The sequence below is a fragment of the Pogona vitticeps genome, chromosome 1 (genome assembly GCF_051106095.1).
Source record: "Pogona vitticeps strain Pit_001003342236 chromosome 1, PviZW2.1, whole genome shotgun sequence".
Lineage (NCBI taxonomy): Eukaryota > Metazoa > Chordata > Lepidosauria > Squamata > Agamidae > Pogona > Pogona vitticeps.
In genome coordinates, this window is record NC_135783.1 from 302,740,877 (window position 1) to 302,758,277 (window position 17,401).

The window sequence follows — 17,401 nt, forward strand, 5'->3', positions numbered from 1 at the left end:
TCTCCCCTGGGTTGTGCAATACTGCCCTCTAGCGGTGCGAGGGCATTCCTGCACACATTTCTTTACTGTCCAGTTTCCTGACCCTGTAAACTAATTAAGAAAATCTGCTGAGAGACAGAAAGTTTTGCGTTTATTAACATAGACCACCTTTTTCTATTTTTTTACCTTTAAAATAAATGCATATTTAATTTAGGAGCAGGATACTTGTGCTTCTGATTTTCCCATCATCTTTCAGTATTGGCTATGCTGTTTGGGGATAATAGGAGCTGGACTGCAAAGCAATCAGGAAGACGAGCTGTTTCCCAGCCCTCATTTTATTCAGTCACATAAAGTACCATGTGGCCAGTGCTGTTGTCCTTTTAAAAAACAAACTACCGTACCTGTCACCCAAACCATACAGGAGGGCAAAGCTGACGCATACGTCAGCATTCAAAATTGCTCAAACTGTCCCTTGCTTTTTGCCATCGCAAAAATGCAGGAGGAAACAAGGCTGGCTCTGCAAGGGGGTTGGGTGGGGGGATGCAACAGATGGAATGAGTGTGTTTTGCAAGAAAAACAATAAGGAATCTTTCCAAAGTCAGCAGTGCTAATTGGCAGCAAAGCACAAGCCTGAAGAGTAACAATTTTATTATGGGATGCATTTGTGGATTACAAGGAAACTTATAAATGAAGTAGCCCTGTCAGCCTGCTTCTGCAAAAACAGTCCAGAATTGTATGGAACTTTGAAAATCATACTGATTTTACTAGTCAGGCAGAAACCTTTTAGATGTCATCCATTTTGTTAGATGCATGATGAAGTGTCAGAAAGATGCAGACAATAGTACGTATTGCATATACAGTACTATAACAGATGGTCTCAGTTTTTAAAGTGTGACAAATATATATTTTTGTGGGGTAGGTGTCCCAGTCTGTAGTTTGTTGCAGCAAAAAAAAGGGGGGTCACACCATTTTTTAAATTGACAAGTTTTATTTGGCAAGCATTTCTGTGGGTTGTAGCCTTGAAAAAGTTTACCACCTTGACCGTACTTGATTGTGTTCAGTTTTTGGAAGCTAAGCAGAGTTGGCCTAATTCTACTTAGACAGGAAGCTATCACTTAATACTTGGAATCTCTGGGTAGGGTGAGTACAGTAGCCATTGCCAGTGAGCAGGCCAGATGGATAAATGGGCTGATTTAATGTGAGGAAACTGTTTGCCTTCCTGATGATACATGTTCAGGCAAATGTACATTTTATCTCCTACAGCGTTATCCCTCCAGGAATGCACGCCTTTCTTCCTACCTGAGATTTCAAACATGCAGACAAAGCCAGACTATCTCCCAGTTGACAAGATACAAAACAAAAGCAAACAAATTTGCCAAATGTTGACTGAAGCAAGTTCATGGCAGAATACATAATCAAAGTCTTGTCTGGTGATGCCCTTTGACTCTTTCTTGGTTTTGCTGCAAAATTCTGATATATGCCACCAAGGCCTACCTGTGTGGCCTCCTTGAGAACATTATTAATGTAGCAAACTAATGTGGTGTTTTAGTATCAGCTTTCCCACCTCCTTGGTTTGTCTTTCTCCTGTTCCCCTGCGCTTCATCAAGTTAGAATAGAAAGATGGACTGATGTGTATGGCACAGCAGTTCCTAAGCCATATCACACGACATATAATACTTTTATAAGTTATATTAAGAGTAGTTTATTTTGCCTCTAGGCACATCAGCAACTAGATATCCTTTCTTCAGTTCATCTGTGATATTAGTGCTCTTTGAACTTAGCCTTTGCTCTCCGTCAGTAACAGAGTGCCTTCTGATCTGGAAGTCCCATCTTCTAGCAGAACTTTTTGTTTCATGGTGGATTATCCCAGCATAGGGTTTCAAGGCATAAATATTCATAAGTAATTTACCATTGCCTTATCATGAGCAGTACTAACAGGAGTTACCTTGAGTGTCACTGCCATTGTCCTCTTAAAGATCCTCTGCTGATATTGACTTCATTTCTGCTGCTGCCTGGCACCCCTACTTCAGGGCTTCTCCACTCCCATCACCATTGGAGTGATCACTTTTTGTCTCCTGATGTGATCCTTAATTCCTGAAGAAACGAGATACCTCCAGAGATGTTGACTAGTCTTTGGGTCCAAGTCCCAAGTCTGAGTCTTTGGTACCAAGTCCCATGCCCAAGTCCAAATCCCTATTAAAACCAAACTTTTTTTTCCACAAAAATGGGAGGGGTGAGTGGGTTCTGAGTCACGAATCGAATCCGAGTCATTGAAAAAAAAAAGTCACATTCCCAAGTTGAATGCGACTTAAATTCGACTTGGCGGTGTGTCCCACGACTCAAGTCCACATCCCTGGAAACCTCTTAATCCGATGCCTCAGTTTTGACCATCCCACTTTGGGTGACTTTGCTAGGAGTCTAGATTCTTGATGAAAGGTAGCCTCCTGTCAGTAGTGCTCTCAGCTGTTCCCCACTGTATGCTGTGAATCCAGAAGGAAGGGCACTATTCTACTATTATCACAGGTCAAGACCCATCTTAAATGTCATGCCTCAGCTGAATGGTCAAGAGGGCATCTATTTCCCTGCTAATTTTAAAAACATAATGCTAGAAACCAAGCCACCCTCTCAGAGCCATATAGCCAGTCAATCTACGTAGTTTGTGGCTTCTTGTTCCTATCAGGTCATGAAATACCTGTTTGGAATCAATTAGTGTTCAAAATAATAGAAGTCAGCTAATTAACACAGAAGAGTGATCTGAGAAATCAAGGCTTGGTTTATGTAGATTTTCTTATCTTTTTATGAAATGCACCTTATTTTCATGGTATCTCATATTCCTTAAGGTTTCTTCCTGTGCTCTACCCAAGAATAGTAGGTTGAAATTGCTCTAGCAGCAAATGTAGAGGGTGGGTTTGTGATATAATCTGGCCAAAATATGGCATGGACCCAACATCACATCATTGCCTCTTCTGCCCTTCTGTGTAATCTGTGTCATCAAGTCAGAACTGACTTACAGTCGTCCTAACAGGGCTTTCCAAGTAAGTGAGATATTTGAGTGGTTTTACCAGTTCCACTCTGTGAGTTCCCATGGCCAAGAGGGATTCATACACTGTTCTCAAGAGTCCTAGTTCATCACTCTATCCACTACACTAGGAATTCCCTTCTGCCCTTAGCTAAGTGATATTATGAGAAGAAAATCAAGTGGAGGAAACAACAAAATGGACTCTTATATCAGTGCTTGGCAATTTGTAGCCCCTCAGATATTTTTCAGCTGCAACTCCCATTAGCCCTTAGCAGCAGAGGATATTGGGCTTTACAGTTCTACATAGAAAGGGATTGACACTCCCCATCTTCCTCTTAATCAATAATATACTCCAGAGACAGAAGGTGAAATCTCTAACAGGTTTAAGATTACAATCCTAAACACACTGGCTTGGGAGCAGGTCCCTAAATTGGGAGCCCATCCCTGACTTAGGTAGTAGAAAGCTACAGATGACCTGGTTGCTGTTTAAACTGTTGTTCTGTTCCTTCATTATCAAATGAATATTTATTTATTTATTTATTTATTTACAATATTTTTTAGCCGCACCATTGCCAATATGTATAGGTTAACACAAAATTATCTGTGATTTGACTCTCATCACCCATTGCAACTAAACCACAGAGCAAGAAACATCCTCACCTCCACAGAAGCCAAGAAGAAGGAAGATGGACATCTGAGGACAGCCCTTAAGGCCTGCGGATATCCAAAATAGGCTTTTAACAAAGCAATGTCCCGACCCAGCAGCTCTGAGGCCCAGAGCTCACGGAAGAACCTAGTCATTCCTTACATGGTGGGTGTGTCTGAAAAGCTCAAAGGGATTTTTGGTAAACATCACTTCAAACCACAAACACACTAAGGCAGGGACTCGTCCACCCAAAAGACTGGACACCAAAACACAACAGGAGCAATATACTATATATGCGGTTCAAGGCAAAGAGGAGTGTTCAGAGCTCTACATTGGAGAAACCAAACATTGAAGAAACCAAACACTAAACAGGAGAATGGCCCAGCACAGGAGGGGCAATGGCTCAGGACCACAATCAGCAGTGTTCCTTCATTTGAAGGACATGAGGACCAAGATGTACTCATTTTGGACCAAGAAACCATAGGGTGGTTTGAGAGAGGAGTCAGGGAGGTCATACATGTGCATATAGAAAACCCCTTACCCAACAGACTGGAAGCTGTAGATACGACCTACAAACTTAATCCGTTCCGGAAGATGGTCGTAACTCGAAATGGTCATAAATTGAAGCACCATTTCCCATAGGAATGCATTGAAATGCAATGAATCCATTCCGGCCGAAGAAAAAAAATCACCAAAAAACCCACAAGACATTGCAAGACCCATTCGAAACGGAATTAATCCGTTCCGGCCAAAAAAAGTGTGTGGGGGGGGGGGGTAGAAAAGCAAACAAACCATGCAAGACCCTTCAGAAATGCAAAAAACAAACAAACAAAAAACCAAGCAGAAAGCAAGCAAACTGTGCAAGATGTATTGGAAATGCAAAAAAGCAAAGCAAAAATCAAGCAAACCGTGCTAAGACCCATTGGAAATACAAAAAAGCAAAGCAGAAAGCAAGCAAACTGTGTAAAACCCATTGGAAATGCAAAACAGCAAAACAGAAAGCAAGCAAACCATGCAAGACTCATCGGAAATGCAAAAAAGCAAAGCAGAAAGCAAGCAAACCGTGCAAGACCCATTGGAAATGCAAAAAAGCAAAGCAGAAATCAAGCAAACCGTGCCAAGACCCATTGGAAATGCAAAAAAGCAAAGCAGAAAGCAAGCAAACCATGCAAGACTCATCGTAAATGTGGAAAAAGCAAAGCAAAAAGCAAGCAAACCATGCAAGACTGATTGGAAATGCAAAAAAAGCAAAGCAGAAAGAAAGCAAACTGTGCAGAACCCATGGGAAATGGGGGGGGCAAAAAGCAAACAACCCCAAGACCCATTGGAAATGGGAAAAAAACCCAAAAAGCAAACAACCCCCCAAGACCCTTCTGAAATGGAGGGTGTTACATACAGCACTGATGTTACCTGTCTGTCATGGGTTGGAGGGAAAGTTCCATCCTATGGGGAGTGGAAGGCGGGACATCAGGAGGAGGGGCTGTACTGTATATATATGTGGAGTTTGTGTGGAGAAGAAGGAGAAGCTGGAGGAGAGCTGAGAGAAGAAGCTGGTGTGGGAGTCTGTGTGTCAGACAGGGTACTACTGTGTGTCAGTCAGTACCTACCTGATAGGTTCAGGTGTCTGTATGGGTAGCCAGAACTGATAGGTTCAGGGTCTGTGCTTTATTTAAAGGTGTTCTGTGTGAACCAAACTGGTGTATGTATGATTGAGACTAAGCCACGTTACTGTATCTTATTCACTTGATCATTTTATTTTCCCTGTGTGTTATTTAAATAAACCTTATTCCTTTATTTGTTAAAAATCCATTCCTGGTCTGTGTGACTCCTTACAGGGAATGGTTGGTGGCAGCTTAGTGAAACTGTGGCATATCCCAGTAGGTCTGGGGTTTGTCACATTGAGGAACCAAAAAAAACAACCCCCCAAGACCCATCACAGCATAGAAACATAATCCCACCGCCTAGCCCAAAACCACACTGCAAAACTCACCCAGAACACACACTCTAACCGTTGGGGCGAAAGAGCTATCAACAGTTAGCAATTTGAATCCCCGCCTTTTTTGGGTTGTAATTCAAAGCTCTGGCCGCAAGTTGAAGCAAAATTTTGTGGCCGGAGCTGGTCGTAACTGGAAATGGTCGTAAGTCGAGGCACCACTGTACTCCTTACTTGCTCAGGGCTGAGTTCTAATGGAGAGGAAATAATATGCACTCGGTATCCCTTGGGCCTAACTGTTCTCTAATAGACTATCCATACTGAACCCACTGTACTAATGAAGCTTCCTCAGTTACGAAAAGTCTTGTTGCTTCTTCCTTTTCCTAAGGTGTTTAGGTAGCAGCAACTTCATAAGCCAGTGAGAGTTTTCAAGAAAGAAAATGACAAAGGACATATTTTATTAAAATTTTCATTTATTGAGGCAGAGAAATTCAGAACAAAGGATTCAAAAGCAAGTGTTTTGTGAAGGGGAAACAGGAGGAAAGATGGTGGAATTTGCACGTACAATGATGTCACATAATTTGCCGACCATAGGGGATAGCGAGACACCTTCTCTTCTATCCTTTCCCTCAAAGATCCAGTTGCAGGCCTTATTGTTATCTTCCCCAGCCTATTCTGCCATTTCTCAAAGCATGATTAGGCAGTTCCAAACTAAAGAAATCTTGCCTTTATTCTCTGAAATGAACTATTTCTCAACCCCCACACTCCCCACGTTAGATTTATCAGTTTACCTCAGTTAGCAGCATTTTATATCCAAGTAGAAAGTCATTATATATACATGTACATATTTAAAACAATATTTCTTAACCAGCCTTTAAAAGAGGAGGAGAGAAACCAAGTGTTTTCTGCTCTTTCCCTTAACTTCATACCGAGGGAATTTCCAAAGAAGCAGACCGAGAGGGCCATAATTTGTCCTGCTGTTTGGTCCCCTGCAGGGATGGGTTGGTTTGCTTTTTTCTAGTGACATGACAATCACTGGAGCAAACCAAACAGATCAAAAGTGAGCCTTCAAGCTGTCAGAGCTCCTTCCATTTCGAATTTCCACAATATTGTGAAATAGCTTAGTAATCAAGGCACTTCAGGATATCTGAAAACTGAGTACTTCCTCTGCTCCTTGACAGAAAGGCTGGGTTTTTTTTTTCAGACTCTGGTATACCATTGCTGATGTGCTGTGTCACTTATAAAAACATTTTAAAAAAATATTTTCTTTGCCTTTTTTGAAGGGCCAGTTGAGAAACAGACCACAGTCATGTTGCCTAACAAGTCGGGCAAAATCTGGTCCAGTTCCAAAAGCAACAATGGGCTATGCTACTGGACTGTCCAGAGAATGAAAATGAGAATGTGCCCCTAATTTGAAATCAGAGATGGGCAAAATTACCTTTTTTGGGGGGGAAAAGTCTGTCTGTCTCTGGCTAAAATACCAAGAAATCTAAGGAGCTGTCGACTCAGATGGAGGCCCACAGAAACAATTTCTTGTCGCTGGGTACTGTAATTGTCATAGTGGATTTGGAGCAGCTACCACACAAGCCCTTCTCTCCCACATCTAGGCAAACATGGAGAGAATCAGGGCAGGGGTTTTGATCATCTGGAGTACTAAAATTTGAGGCACTGTTCAAGGGGAGGCTTCTTTCACCCAATAATCTTTATGAAATGGCACATTGTGTGACATACTGGGATAGGCACAAACTTGCTCCACCCTACCCCCCCCCATCCCAAGTTTATATGCAGGCCACTTGTACAAAAAGCTACATGTTGTTTGAAGCATTTACACCTGTGACAAAGATGAATGGTTAGAATTCACAAAGCTTGGCCGAGGCTCCTTTTTTGAATTACTATTTCCAAAATCTTCCTCTCAGCATGCCCACCGTCCCTACTGGCTGGGGGCTTCTGGGAATGATGATCCACAGAAGTAACACTACCAAGCTCTGGAAATTAATACAAGTTATCAGATGCAAGAAACTATGAAGCTACATCAGACTGGGGTGTGGATAGTGTGTATGTATGTATGAGGGGACACAGAAGAGAAGAGGTAAAAATCTAATATACTGACTAACAAACAGTAGCAAGAGGACAATGGCCTGACTTGTCATCAAGATGGCAAATTATTTACAGGCACGGCTTCATATATTCTTTATACCAACAAGGGTGATGAAAAACCGGAACGTGTTCTGATTTCCCCAGTTAAAATCTGTCCCTTTTAGGCTTCTACTTCCTTACATAATCCTACCTGACAATTGCTCTCCAAAAGTGCAGCTTTCCACATTCCAGGTTCTTTCTTTTCTCCCTGTGAAGCTCGTTTGAAAATTGGCTGTGACAATAATCAGTTAAGTGGCACTAGCTTCGTAAAGGAACAGTAATTTCACACAGTTGAGGGGAAGGGGACATGCCATTCCCACAGACTAATTGCTTACTCAGAGAAAGAATATAAGGAACATCATTCTTCTTGTCACATTTTGGTTCTAAAAAAATAAATACATAAATGTTTAAGACGTAAAAACATACAATCTACTGAACTAGTACTATACCATTAAAAGCAGAAATGACAACCTTAGAGGTAGGAACAGAAGGGAAGTTGTTTTTAAAAATGCAGATTAAATGCATGGTTTATCATAATGTATTAATGCAGCATTTCCCCAAATAACTGATATCTGTTATTTGGGGAAATGCTTCAAAAGCTAAAACAAAATTTAAAGCTAATGGCCATAATGTATTTATCACTGTATATCGCTTATTATTCCATTGTGGCATTCTGGGTATGTAAAATACACTGCTGTATTTAAGAGGCACTCGTGCGCCCAGCATGGGCTTCAATCCATTTGGGAAGATGAAGCCATTTTCATATCTGCGGTCTGTAAAATCTCTATTCCAAGTAGGGACACTTGAAAGACCACCATATACAACCCTATCTTCACCTGAAAAACCCATGGAACTCTCAAAAGGCGCTGCTTTGCTTGAAATACTTGCATCGTTGCAAAGCCCTTTTAAATTCTGGCATAATTTGGGGGCGGGGGAGGATAGAGGAAGGAACAGGAAAATGTGCAATCATACAGAAAAAGAAACTGAGGTTTCAGTGGGCTTGCAGGACAATTAAAACCGATACCAAAGCAAACCATGCCTCCTTCAGTATGTAAGAATGTCTTTATATTGAAAATGATTCCCCCTTCCTTCAAAGAATGACAGGAAACCTCAAAAAAGAGACAGCCATCCGTATAGGACCATCATGGGAGAAAGAGGGATTAAACATCTTGCCATTCCTCTTCCTCAAGAGCTGTCACATATTCAGGACAACTACTAGGCTTGCACAATGGCCAGGGATTGCCTGTCTAAGAGTACAGAATGTGGAGGGCAGGGAGAAATCCTTCGGCTGTAGGCCTTTACTTCATAAGCATCAGCAAAGACAAACAGAACTGTCCCAGTCCCCAAAACGGAGAGGGTTCCTTCAGGATCAAATGGGCTTTGTGGTACTGTTGTAAACCAGGTGCTCAGTGTCCTCGGTAGTGGAGAGAACAGAAGAGAGTGTGGAGTTGGCTGCAGTAGTTGGCTGGCGCCGCCGGCGGTAACCCTTTTTATTCTTCAGGAAGAAGTAGCTAAGGATTGCCAACACTACCATGATGCACACGCCAAGGAGGACTGCAATGGCGACTTCAAAAGAGCCTAGGAGAAAAGAAGGCCAGAATAGCAGTCTTGGTAAACAAAATAACAAAGGACAAACTATTGGGCACTTAGTGTGGAGACTTCTACAATACTTGCAACCTGGTTTGGTAACCTAAGCAAAATGCAAGCACCCGCCTAGAATCCATTCCAATGCATAGATTTTGACACACATGCTGTCTTTTTTAGAAGATTCCTAGCTAAGCTCAGAAAAGGTTTTGAATTATGGTGATGACACAAATTGCTTTTCTGTGCACCTAAAATGCCCAAAGTGAGGAACAACAACCTACCATTCCCTGAAGAGCCCTTTAAATAAGAGAGAATAGCAGATTCTGCTCACAGTATTACATTTGCCATGCTTCAGTCTGCTGCTCTCTCCTTCTTTCTTTTCATTCTTCCAGGACAGGGCTCACTCACTCAACTGAGCTGTGTCCCATGCTCTTGGCACAGTTCCAATCCACCACAGGCTATCTGCTACTCCAGTCTGCCTGTCTGTGCTGGGAAGTGTGTTATCCCACTCCTCTACTTCCCCAATCCTGCTGGTGTTCCCACAGTTTATGGTTCAATCTAGAGATGAGATATTCATATTCATCACCACAGGTGGCTGAGCCCTTTCGACCCTCCACCCAGAACCAGCTGGTCCACTTACTATGCGCGGCCATCGCTGTTCGCATTATGGCAGTCACAGAAGTAGCCTGGCTGGTGCTTCCCTGCTTTCCTATGCTGCTGACCACTCAGGAGCTCAGCAGAGAGACTCGTCATCCTGCCTTCTTGCCAGAGTGGTCAGCAGTGTGGGGAAGTGCCAGCAATTAGCACAATGTTCCCGACCATGGATGTGCATGCCACATGAAGCCCAATGAGTGGATCCGGATGATTCTGGGAGGAGGGAATGGACCTCCGTTGCACCACGCTTCATATTTGTATCCCCTGGGATACAAATACAAAGTTCCTATGTCTAGTTCAATCAGTATGCCCATTACAGTCATTTACTACTAGCTGGCTGTTGATGTGCATTTGTGTTTGGCACAATCACTGGGAGGGTGTTGGGGGGATGGACACAGGTAAATATTTTAAAAATGTTTTGTCTGTATGCTTTTAAGCATACTATATAACTATATAGTATTCATAGTCATTGTAATGGCATTCTGGATATCTAGAAAGTCTACATTTTTACATTTTTACATTTTTAGAAAGTCTACAATTCCCAGTTTGATGGGCTATAATTCTAAATTCTGAATCGGAATGTTGCTGCTTAGTGCATATCCCCAGTTTATGAACTGGGACGACATCCTAAGATAGGAACAGAAACTTTATTTTCCCTTCTGACAGCCCTGCTGGAAGAGGAGAAGAAGGGAGCAAACCCAATGGAGACTAGGCTGCTTCTCTTCACAAGCCCTGATGGGGATGTATAATCTCCCGCCTTAAAAGGAAGGTACCTCCAAATGCCAGAGGCAGGGGAGGGGTATCAGGAGACAGGTCTCTAGTTGTCTCATGTGCTCCCAGAGGCATCTGGTGGGGCCACTGTGAGAAACAGGAAGCTGGATTAGATGGGCCCTTGGCCTGATCCAGCAGGGCTCTTCTTATGTTCTTATGACAAGTGTCAGTAAATTGAGGCAGAAGTAATCGGATCTCACCCTCCCATCCCAGTTTGTTTTTCCTAAAGTATAAAGCCAAAAGGGAATGCAGGTGTGGAAAGACCTGGAGAAGTTACATTTTTCTGGTACTACCCAGAATCTCCTAGCTAGTATAGCCACTGGGGCTAGGGCTTTAGAGAGTTGTAGTCCAAGAAAGTAACTTTCATGAGTTCTGGGAAGAGAAGAGTAAATTAAGAGAAATAGAATTCTGTGGAAATGAGTTACATACTTAAACCTGATTTCTGATACTCGTATCCTCTCCATCTTTGCCCAATCAGGTCTGCTTCTGCAGAGAAGAGAGAAACACACAGAGTCATACAACAGGGATTGGAAGAAGGCCCTGACAGAGATCCTTTAATAGTACACTTTTAACATTAATAAAGTAACTTACTCAAAGTGTCTCACAAGTCATCTATTTTTATACCTAACAGTTTAATCAATTGTGCCACCATGCTACTGCTACTCTCCTCTTTCTCCATTTAATTTAGAATATAAAGACCCATGTGTGACATACTTTAAGCATACAGTGTGTGATTCTTATTTATTTATTTATTTATTTATTTATTTATTTATTTATTTATTTAGTATCCCGCTTATCTGGTCGGTTAAGACCATATGCGATTTTCCCTCACTTTGCCTTCCATGGGAAGACAGCATATTGGGGAGACGTAGTTTAGCTTTCCCCTCAAAATAATTGTTTTCCGTGTGAAGGGAGGCTTTTCCCATTTTCAGTATTCATACACGTAGTATCCAATATAAAATCTAGTAAATATGTCTGTTCCCAAAAGAGCAGGGCTGGATGCTATTTTTGAATGAGTAACTGAATTAGCTAAAACTCTCATTTTCAAGGAAGAGTGGGATTATCAGAACTCATTTGCAGAGTATGACCCTAAATGGTTCCCTGGTTCACTTCCATGTATTTCTATTAAAGAATCTAAAAAGCACTTGTTAATCTTCAAGAACTGGATGAAGTGGAAAATGACTTCTCCCAGCACTGCCCAGCTGGATCACCTATGGATCAGCAGGCCTGGGGGAGAGCTGGAAATAGAGCTACAGTGGCTTTAGAAGTGGACATATCCATGGAAGCTCACATAAAATATAGCAGTTAGTCTTTAAGGTGCCACAATGTTTTTGTTCTTATTTTTCTTTTGTTTATGCCGGAGCTGCAGTTCCTGTCCTGATTTCATTCTCCTCACCGTATGCTCCATCCCATTTTCCAAACACTGGTGTACAAGTATTTGAGGGTGAGTGTCTTGGGTCAGAATACAGATTGTACTGTAGAATCCACCTTGCAGTACAGCAGGTTCCTTCCAGACCTAACTGATCATGCTAGGAGACTTCAACATGAGATCACATTCTTGTAACCTGCGATGGACTTTTCCTCCAGGAATCTGTCCAATCTCCTTTTAAAGGCATCAGTTTTAACAAGGGAGAAACTCTCTTGTTAAAACAGCTTTTCTGGCTACTGGCCCATTTTCAACTTGATTCAAACAATTGGTTATGACTTATAAAGCCCTACCTGGCTTGGGTCCAAACTATTAGAAGGACTGGATTTTCCCATACAACCTTTTTTTTTTAAAATAAGATGTCCAGGGTAGGGCTTTCTTGAGTCCAGGCTATCTGTGCCAACCAATTATACAGAAGAATACAATCAGCAAGAAAGGTCAATGCCCTGTCCTCCTAAGGTTTTTCTACCTACTTGTGACACCAGCACAGGATTTCATACATATTTCCTCTTCCTTAAAGTTATTCTTGTTGCCTTCACAACCTCCGTAGGTGAAGCGGTCACATTTCTCAGTGAATGGGTTGTAATACCAGCGTGGGAAACTGGCATAACATGGCCCAGTATCTGGCATATCCACACAGTAACCTTCCAAAAAGAGAATAAATTGAGTTAATTAAGGTTGGAATTCTTGTTGGTTGGCTATCTGCTGTTTGATCAGTCAAAGATTCTATGAAACCACTAATGCCTGAAGAGAAGGCCCACTACCTAATTCTGCATACTTGCCTTTTAGAAATGCCTTTTCAAAATAACTGCTTTTACTTTGAGTTAAATCCATTTTCTGTTCCAAAAAGGGGTAGACCCAATTTAATAAATGGGATTTGTGTTAATGTTGGCTAACAAAGTCCCATTCATTTCCATGAGTCTACTCTAGCTCATTCATTCTTGGTAAGTGAGCATTGCAGACTGAACCTAGTTTTCCAGAATAAAATATAAAGGTAAAAAATTCTGTAATATATATACATTTTTCACTAACATTGTCAAAAAAAAGTTTACAAATTTCATTTCATTCCTTCACTGTAATCAGACTGCACAAACTCACCACAATAATCACAACAAACATCCCACCCTCCTCTGTTCAGTACACTAACCCCAGCCATCCTTCTGGTCTTGGAACTGGCAAGGCAGCCTGAGTTTAGAAAAGTTGCTCTTTCAGACTGCAACTCCTACAGCACCCCTTTCCCCAGCCAACATGGTGTGGCCCTGCTGACTGGGAGGGTGGAGCAGGTTCTAGAAGTTTTAGTCCAAAAGTAGTAACTTTTCCAACACCTCAAACATAGCAACAAGAAAGAAGAAATGCAGCCTGTCTCTTGAATCTGAGGCAGAACAGTGGTAAAGAATGCAGTACAAGCAGTTGCACAATATTCAGGAAGGTACATAGCTCAGAGCGCCTCCCTATTTCTAAGCTTTAAGTTCCAAATGGGATCCGAGGAGGGCTAATCTGAAATAGACCAGAAATCTGCCCTGTATTAGGCTGATGACTACAACTTTTACACTTGTTATCAGCTAAAAATTTGCAGAGTCCTGACAGTAAGGTTTGGCATTAGATTTGGGGTTCTAGTCTTTTCTTTTTGTGTGTGTGTGTTTTTGTTTTATTTGTTGCACACTCTTTCACCTTTGTGTTACATTAGTTAATATTTAAGATTTGCAAGGCTCTTTGTCAATCAATAAGCATAACTAATATATCTGTGGGTAAAGAAATTGTCTTGTCGTTCCATGTGTGGGGTGTGTCACTTCCAGGACTCCCAGCGGGCTGTTTGCCCTTGCCCTGCATCCCCAAGAGGAATAAGAGGACTCCACGTCTCTTAGGACCTGGGAGGGCACAGACACAGGAGGACAGTCTGAAAAGAGATGAAATGGTCCACCTCAGTGAGGAGGTGGGGCCAGGTCCCGAGAAGAGGAGTGGAGGATAAAGGACAGGGAGGAGGAAGCTGGGGTTCTTGCACTAATGCTCTGACAGGATCCAAGGGTGAGGTATGGAGTGAGGCTGGGGAAGAGCTGGACCCCATCTTTTCAGTCACCTTACAAATGCCCAGCTCTGGTGTTGATCACAATTTCAACCTAGTTAGCTTGGCACCACTGCCAACATTTGCTTCCAGAAAGCCTGTAGCATTTTTTTCTTTACTTAGGTGAAAACTGAGCAAAACAACTGCATTCAAGCAAAACTAGAACTGAACTGCTATTATTTTCTTCAACACCAATTACATTAGGGAAATAAACAAGTAAATTTTAAGAGGGCCATTAGCACCTTTGTTCCAAGTACCACTCATTCCCATAATCACTGATGACAGACTTACTCTGGCTGAAGGTAACGTTGATTGTCCGTAATTTGTTGAACTCTTGGGCATCTGCAAGATATACAGAGGAGTGGTTTGTTGTGGTTTTGTTCATTTTTTGGCTTAAAACTGCAACTCCCTACCAGAGACAAACTGGTTCTCCAGATCACCCTCTGCCTTGGCTGTGTCTGTTCTTAATTGTAGGTACATATAAGCATGTCATACTTTTTTGGGGGAGGTGATATTGTGAGCCGATCAACCAAATCAGCCAAGGAAGAAAAAGATAATAGAACTACACATAAATATAAACTAGGACATGATAAGTATAGCTGAATGAATTGTTGGAGGCTGTTTGACAGAGGCTACCATATAGATGCAACTGGTTGCTCTCTTTCCAGGAAAATCCATTTTAACTGTATTCAAACACATCACCAGGAAGAACATCTGCATGAAATAGATAATACAATACAACAAATGCATGCAAAAATGATTCTAGCAACAGCAGTGGTCAGAAGCATACCACTGATAACAGCTGCTTCTCTGTTTAGCACTGTTTACATTGACATTTCTCCCTAAGAAACCATGGATCCAAGGACAAGCAGGAAGAATTGTGAGAGGGAGGGAAAACGTGTTTAGCCTACATATGTGAATCAGCTCTAGATGTTTTCAGTTTAACATCAAACAGTGAAACTGACATGGATCAAGATAAACTAAAGTAACAGGGGATGATCAATCACTTAAACAGAGAGAGGCAAGCTGATGCATTATGACTTTTCAAGGCTTAGTTTTACAACCCAAAAATTTGTTCTCATTGAAGAGATACTTAATTTGGCAGGGCAAGCATATATATATAAAGTAGATGGATAGATTTCTGAATGGTTACCAGTAAATCAATAAAGATCTATTATGCTTCTATTCCACAATAGCAGTAGCAAAAAGATTCCCCTCTTGCATCCAGTTGTACTGTTGAAATGAAAAAAAGGGCAAGCAGGAGATAGTGACGCCCCACTCTCTGAGCAGAGAGAGGGGATCACTCCACAGTGGCAGAGTGAGACCCTCCTCCACGACTACATTTCTATAGGAGAGGACAGTGACCTTATCTTTGGTACTCATAGGGGCAAGTATATCCACATTACATGGCTGGCTGGGTAGCTCAGTGAGCTGGGTACCTGACAACAAAGCCAAAAAAGGTGGGAGTTTGATTCCCCGTTGTGCCTTCCGTGAGATGAGCAAACCTGCGTACCCTTGAGCAAGTTAAAGAATCTCAGATTACTCTCAGAAGAAGGTAACGGTAAACCACTCTGTACCTAGGAAACCCAAGAAAGGGTCACCACAAGGTAATACTGACTTGTAATTATATTTTTATCCATACTACATAGTTACAGAACTTCAGCTGCCATGGCCCTCTTTTAATGGAATCTTGGGATCTGGAGTTTGCTGAGGTACTAAGAATTATCTACTAGAAACTCTAGTGCATTTCCCTGGAACACAACAGGGAATTTTAAGTACTTTACTCTAGAGCACTGGTTCTTAACCTTTGTTACTCAGATGTTTTTGGACTGCAACTCCCAGAAGCCTTCACCAGTAGAGCTGATGGTGAAGGCTTCTGGGAGTTGCAGTTCAAAAACACCTGAGTAACAAAGGTTAAGAACCACTGCTCTAGAAAATGCCATCTGCCACTAGGCTCTACCTGGTGGATTTGGGGCTTCCTGTTAAAGAACAACAGCAAAGCAGATCCCAGCACCCTGAAATCCACCCATCTCCGTGCAACTTTCATTATCAGACATGGGACTTTCCTGTAGCTGGTTGCTAGTAATCCTTTTTTACTTGAGATGTCAGAGGTTGAATCTGACATTTTCTACAAGCAGAGCAGGTGTTATGTAGTCATATTACAGCCCTTTCAAACATAAATCCAGCCTATCTGTAAGACAAACATTCACCTACGTACAAGAATCGCATAATTTCTCATCTGACCCATCTAAGCAATCTTGTGTTTCATCACATTCCAGAAAGCTATCAATACAGCAGCCATCGTCACACTTGAAGTAGAAGGGAAGGCAGTTTCCATTGCACACTGTATGAGAGAGAGAAAAAAAACAGCTGTTTCAATTCTCAGCACAGGTAAGGTATCCTCTGGGAATACCAAAGCAAGCAGCAACAGAGTCAGGGCAAGTGCTTCACAATGACAAGGAAGTCACTGCTTTGCAACCTGGCAAACAAAAAAAAAAAGAAAGAAAGAAAGAAAGCAACCCAACAGATTTACAGAAATGTGAGAAAGTGGTAGGATGGAACTGTAATAACACATAAAACTGCCTACCTGGTTCTTGCCGTTTTTCCACAGCACCTAAATAGAGAGAAATTGGAAGGAGTGAGACCACCACATTTTAGTCATTTATTTCTCACCTGACTCTTATCTAAACCTTTATTTGTTTGCTTGCTTGTTTTATATACTGCTCCCATTAGTACAAGCAGGTGAAACGAATAGCTGATTTCTGACATTCCAAAAAAAGTATCAAAGTCCTTAACCATTGAGCATGGAAACTGACAGGGAGCCAACAAAGGCGTGCCAAGACTGGAGAGAGACGATTGAGTATACTAGTCTCAATCAACCAAATTCAACCAATCTTGAAAACAAAGGTACACATGGAATTAGTTTTCAGTTCCTTTCACACAATACAGCTGCAGAAGAGACAAAGATGTTAAGTCATATGGTTTCCCAATACATTCTCCCTAGATTAGCGAAAAAAAAAGGAATGGGCATTCCAAGTTCTCTGGTCTAGCCAGGTCTCCTCAGTTTGGTGCCCTCCAGGTGCCCAGAGTTCAAAGTCTGGAAATAAATCCATTACGAGTAATATTTTAAAAGTAATGTGATGACTGGAAATGGCATAACATTTTCAGCACAACAAAGAACATTTTACTCA

The 17,401-nt window shown here is 41.8% G+C and overlaps 1 protein-coding gene across 1 annotated transcript in view; it reads right to left on the reverse strand.

Annotated features, from left to right (window-relative positions):
* Positions 1-6,030: 6,030 nt before the first annotated feature.
* The window catches only part of SPINT1 (serine peptidase inhibitor, Kunitz type 1), a 41,886-nt gene continuing 30,515 nt past the window's right edge, over positions 6,031-17,401 (reverse strand). The window contains exons 5-10 of the mRNA XM_020795770.3: positions 16,798-16,824; positions 16,429-16,554; positions 14,502-14,552; positions 12,622-12,792; positions 11,152-11,208; positions 6,031-9,291 (exon numbers count right to left, since the gene is read on the reverse strand). Of these exons, the coding sequence (XP_020651429.2) occupies positions 9,083-9,291; positions 11,152-11,208; positions 12,622-12,792; positions 14,502-14,552; positions 16,429-16,554; positions 16,798-16,824 (641 nt within the window). The 3' untranslated portion in view covers positions 6,031-9,082. The remainder of the gene's footprint in view (positions 9,292-11,151; positions 11,209-12,621; positions 12,793-14,501; positions 14,553-16,428; positions 16,555-16,797; positions 16,825-17,401) is intronic.